The 6,007-nt window shown below is 43.5% G+C and overlaps 2 protein-coding genes across 2 annotated transcripts in view; one reads left to right on the top strand and one right to left on the bottom strand.

The window, feature by feature from the left end:
• Positions 1-6,007, bottom strand: part of T265_03062 (hypothetical protein) — a gene marked incomplete at both ends in the record, with an annotated part of 39,733 nt that overhangs the window by 2,577 nt on the left and 31,149 nt on the right. The window lies entirely within an intron of this gene.
• The window catches only part of T265_03063 (hypothetical protein), a gene marked incomplete at both ends in the record, with an annotated part of 7,618 nt that continues 5,546 nt past the window's right edge, over positions 3,936-6,007 (top strand). Inside the window, 2 exons of the mRNA XM_009167452.1 lie at positions 3,936-3,973; positions 4,607-4,628. Coding sequence (XP_009165716.1) covers positions 3,936-3,973; positions 4,607-4,628 — 60 coding nt within the window. The remainder of the gene's footprint in view (positions 3,974-4,606; positions 4,629-6,007) is intronic.

Below are 6,007 nucleotides of genomic sequence, written 5' to 3'. Positions count from 1 at the left end.
AAAAGGATGTGGGGGGGGGGGGGGGGCACAGTAGGGGAAACTCACGACCTCCGGGTAGACAAATGTCCATATAAACGGAGACCTGACAGACGTCAAGATGAGCCTAGAAGTTTATTTCATACATAGTCGGACGGTCCTAATGGGAGAACGGTGGCCAGTACACTGAATAAAGCCAGGAAGGCTAGGACAGAAATGTACTGTCCAATAGCATTAAAGTTAGCTAACCACATAAAGGCGGCACTAGAAGATCGGCAGTAATTTTGAAAGTTGCTCTGATCACATCATACTTCACAAGAAGGAATACATTCAGTTTCATCTGAAGGGAACACCAACTTTGTATGTCAGCACTTGAGTGCACACAGCTATGAAAAACAGAATTGTTGCGAGAGTCTTCAGGTCGTAGCGAAAGCACTCACGAACAAGGTGCACAGGCATTCAAGCAACACTGAAATGAACGAAAGTAAGCAACACTCATTCCGCAACATGACCCAAAGATCCAGTCAAACAAGAGCTACACACTACTGTAGCTAATTTAGGTAAAGTGGAGGAACAACCAGCAGTTGACAAACAATCATAGGCGCGATTTCAAATGGCGCCTTTGGATTTTAGAACTCGGTTAAAGTCATCCTACTGTTACTCAAAATACATACTACGACCGGAATTGCTACGCAAAGTAGAACCCTCACTTTTGGAAGACTTTGTCTGCGCTACGTCGTTTGGTCCGAAATCCCTCTAGCTGCCAGGTCATAGAAGTGTAAATCAATAGTCATAGGGAAGTTTGTCCCAGGAAGATAACCTTCATCACTATCGCCAACGGGACACAGTTGCGTAAACTAAAAAGTTTGCTGCCAAACGTATATAATCTGATGACAGCACAGGTCCATTGCGAATGAATGGGTTCATACCATGCCAATAGCCACGGCCCACAAGTCTAGCAATGGAAGTGGGGATGGGAACAGTGTCTTAAAACAACATCTATGTGGATGGCAGGTGTGTAACAGCTTAAATAGGGATTTTGATGAACACAGGAACAATATTAATCAACCACAAGAATACATGACAGTGAACAAATTTCTGTCGTCTGTAACCACCCGCCTCCTGACGAACTTTACTTCATCACCCCCTATGGTTTGTCGCTGCCTCTTGTGAAACATTGGCACATTGCAAGCAGCAGAAAATCTACCGAAGCCGCAAAGTGACTGGGTCCTGCATAGAAAACCGCATTTAGTTAGGTTATTACACGTGGCCTCGGCTTTCTTGTTTCTAGAGCTGAGAGATACACAGCGATCTACAGTCTAATAACCAGGTTTATGGAACTATCGTTATAAGATTAGCTGTACAGGTGACTGCTTCCATGATACGCATAGAGTATCTTGGCCGGAGTTGAAATGTGGTGCACAACAACAAAGTGCACTCAGTGGATCACTAATACAAGCAAGGAAACCGGATAACTACGTAGCCACGACTGAGTATACTTCAACCGGATGTTACGAGACTGCTGTGTAGTTGAAAAAACTCGGCAGCTACCTTAAGACAATAGCCATAAGTAAATATCTATCAACTGAGGCACAGTTGAACGCCCTGAAAAAAAATGAGTTCATTGTGGTTCCATATAGCTGAGGCAGCCCTCCCACTGATCAATGCGTGGTCGGGTGTCGCGTGAGCGATAGTTTTGAAGACAAAGTCACGCCAGTTAGTAGTGGTAACGGGAACACAGGCAGGCATACATAACAGTCATGTTAGAGTGGATATGGTAACAAACGCGCGGTAGTGCGATAGGTAAAGGAATCACTTTGCTTGGTGCGCATTATCACTCCTGTACTGCTGTGACAGCGCCTGCGCTATCGACCGTGTTTTTGGCTTTCACCCACCATTGTTAGACAAGCCTCTTTCGACACGTTGACAGGCCCCTTATGACTTAGCTTAATAGCTGACAAAAAACCCGAGCAAATAGAATATGCCGTCACATTTTTTTACCTTACCGACTAATAGGACAGACTGGTCGCAGCTTACTTGTCCAACCCTCCCTGTTGGAGTGTTTGCGCTAGCAGCGACCTTTAAAGGTCGTCTGACGTCATTGAAGGGGAAGATATATGTAGGCCACAATCGGCATTACGTTACTCATGTAGCTACCATGTTGCGCTCGCGTAAATCAATGCGAATCGACTCATGCTTATCGCTGAGCCAACCACTTCATGGGAAACCTTAACCGCTGCACGAGACAGTCAGTGAGAAAGCTCAAGGATAACGTCAACAGAAAAACGGCTTGCTTACGAGGAAGACACAAATAAGGATGGATTTCTGGCCTAGAGGACACTCGACTGAGGTTATGTTGAAGTCCAAATCAAATTTGCGATCATTCATTTTGTGGTCTGTGACCTCCATTCACCCAACCCAATAGGTCGAAAGTGCACTGTTAGGAGAAGCAAGGGACGGGTTTCGTTAACGCTGCGTACATTTTGTCAACATAAACGATGGATACGGTACTTAAACGTCAAAGGAACGAAGCACAAAGGTCCGGTACGAACTGCTCCCTGTTTCCAATTGATGGTCGGAGAAATCGGCTTGCATTTCCGTTGAACTAATTAGGTATTCAAGCCAGACTTCAATATTTCATACACTAAGAATCGGAAAATATACAATGAAACCAACAGACCTTAGACCAGCAGTATACACCTTACGAATTGACCTGGGGATTTCTGAAATTCGGAAGCTTAAGTATGAGTGGGCCGGTTGGAAAATATTCTGAGTACAAGAGGGACTGAGAAGATAGCGGCTCAACAAAACGATCAGTTCCCATCTGTTAATCGGGCCTAGCCTAACTGCTTCCCAAACAGATGGGAGTGAGTCGAAAGGTGTTAATGAACCTGAACGGTGTGGGATTGGGTACTTACCGTGGACAACATGAACCATTGCACAGACTGCGACATATGTATTTAAACCTTTCCAGAATTAAAATAGCGGGTCAGTGCGAGGTACGAAAGGAGTCGACAACAGGGATACGGCAAGATCGAAAGCACCGAGCCGCATAGGGGCGAAGATAAGAGCCAATTTAGAGCACACGGAAAACATATATATGGAGATGACAGGAGATACGGATAAATTTCAACAACGCGATGAGGATCGGCAACAGATCAATCAAATGACGGCTTAGAATGGTTCACAGAAAACTCACATCAAAAGAAGAATGACAATAAAACTTACCTGATTTACAAAGACAACATAGCGAATCGAACTGTGGTGTTGTAACATGAAAACACATGTCTATCACATAGAGAGGTTCACAAACAAAATTCTATTAGTGTGAAGATTGTGCATGGAAAGGCGGCATTTGCTAATAGGCGATCAAAAAACGACCAGGGACGCGTAGATGGATTAGGGACCTGAACCTTTCGGGTGTGCTGGTGTGCGTGAGTGTAAAACATACTGTTAACGAAGCTTGATTAGTTGCACAGTACCGGTGGTTAAAACAAGATCGCCGTTTCATTGGTTGCCTAACCACCAATGGCATCAGCTTCTGCTTGAAGCCACACGTTTCCAATGCCATGGTTATTAGGAACATCAGTTTTCTTAACCCGAACTTCACATCCATCTGTTTTACCTGATGCGTATTCAGAAAAAAAAACGAAACGGAGAGGATAGCAAGCCCTATGATATGGAAACTTTGCTCGAATGGCGGTTGAGCATCAGTATTTTAGTCGCAAATTGGCCAAACAAAAAAAAAAGTGAACCTCATAGTAAGTTACGAGAAGAACTGTACAAGTGAACTGAAGAAGTGGGGCAAGTTGAGGAGGGTATTAGGAAGAGTTAGGTCACAGCTCCACAGATGTATGGCAGTGGCAAATATGCCAATAGATAGCTTTACACAACCTGTTCGTTTTGTTTTCAAAAACCTGAAATCTCGTTGACTTGATTATTCTGGAGGATAGGTAGTCATGCAAAAGGAAGGGCGCTTGAAGGCGACTCGCGCGCGGTAAGTTTGTTAAGTGCATATGCATATACAGTATGCAACTCCCCCAAAAGACAACAGCGCAATTTATGTTTCAAGCTGGTCTAGGGCATACAGTGTAACTACTAGCAAAATGAATACCGCTTACTAATTTTGGGCATTTATTGGTTTTATTAGTGCTAAAAGGACATTCCATCTGGAGCGTCAATGAATCAAGTTGAATGCCGTCATCCTCGTGGGTGAGGAATCCGCGATGCTCGACGATGTCAGAAGACATGGTTTAGTCCAGCATTTTCGTGCTTCCGCTATCCTATTTCGAGCTGACGACCAATGACAAAACACTTGTATAGTGTCCATGCAGCGCCACCTGTCAACATCAGTAAAGCCGCAGCCAGGATAGTTAGTAATCAGGATCTTTTCATCTTGTCAGAATGAAAGATATTGCTTGTATTAACGACTAGACGGGGTTGAATGCTCAAACTTTTCCATGGAACTGTAAGCCATTTCCATGGTGCGGAACAACGAAGAAACAGAAGCCTGATGAGACCATTATAACATGATAACAAGGAACATAAGGTTTGCGAACGCTAACAAAACCCGATACGGGCAGACATTAAATATTCGTGAGATTCTCGTTTTATCTTTATATGCGTTTAGCTTCAAACAGAACCGTCCGATGGTAAGTTATGATGTAAGAATGATACGACAAACTAGTTCATTGCTACACCATCAATCGTAAATATCAACCGATCACAGAAATGCATAAAACTCTGGACAATAATACGTCCCGAACCTTTTGAAAGGATGAGCTAAAAATTCACAAGTTTTGCGACTAGTTTGTGTCTGCTGAATGATGAAGCTAGATCACAGTATTTGTACGTCTCTTAATGGTGTTTCGCCTTATTTTAATCCGATTAGAGGTAGTTGATCGCGGTGCAACCGTCCGAGAGTAAACTGTCCTGACCAACCGGCAAACACTTTTAGAAGGCACTTCAGATGCTAAGAGCTTTCCATCATTTGCTATGATCGTAATCGCCAGCCAGTGACTCACATGACTGTCATAAAGTACCGCCTACCAAAAAGTTCAGGTTCCAACCCTAACCAGAATTCTTTTAAACCAGTAGCTAAGCTTGTATACTGTGATAGTTGGATACAACTAAGGTGGACAAATCCGAAACCCATGGAAAACTTCAGTCTAATAAAACATGAATACGCTGTGTGAAAACTCGGTACGGAGGACTATAGCCTATACCTGTGTTTTGCGATTAAAAGGCTGGTTGTTGGTTACTGTCATTTATTAATCCAAGTTTTTCGCTTTTATGATGGTTAATTTTTGGTTCGTGAGGTGTGTGGAGCAAAAATGGATACAACTAAGCAGTAATATCGTTGAAGCGTTAAAAAGAAGATGACAAGATGAACAGTGGACGAACTGTACAAGACTAAATTTCCATGCTGTGAATCGCCTTGCTCCAGAGGTCTAGAGCAATCGCTTTGCAACCTACTAAATAGAGATACTGTTTTAGTAAAGACCCTGTGATGTGCTTCGTAGCAAAACGATTGGCTGGCTATCATTGGCTCAAAAAGATACAGGATTGATTTAGCGACTTGACTACAAAGAACTATGCAGAAATAGGGGCAGATTTTGCGTTTCCAAACCCTGGTTCTCAGGGGGGGGGAATTAGTAGCTACGCAACAGTACGTCGAATGGCCTCATAGGTATTTTGATCGCCATTAATTACTCGGTATTATCGAAAATGCTCAAAGAAAGATTGCAAGATGAAACAGACAAATTAGTGTTTCAGAGGCCAGATGAATTCGAAAGCGGGAGGCCGAAACAATTCTAACAATAGAATAGCAGAGAACCGTGCAGCAAACGGACCATCGGATAAAACAACATGCCATATTTTTTGTTGGTTCACTCAACAATTTGCAAGCAGCCGAGTGGTTGACCATTAGATCTGTAGAGCCAAGAGTATATTGCGTACGACAAACAATTTAGAGCTTACGCAGTGAAATTTCTCCGGGGGGGGGGGGGGGGGGCGCCTCGTTAGTTCACGC

Source organism: Opisthorchis viverrini (assembly GCF_000715545.1).
Source record: "Opisthorchis viverrini unplaced genomic scaffold opera_v5_41, whole genome shotgun sequence".
Lineage (NCBI taxonomy): Eukaryota > Metazoa > Platyhelminthes > Trematoda > Opisthorchiida > Opisthorchiidae > Opisthorchis > Opisthorchis viverrini.
This window is presented reverse-complemented; position numbering and strand designations above follow the sequence as displayed.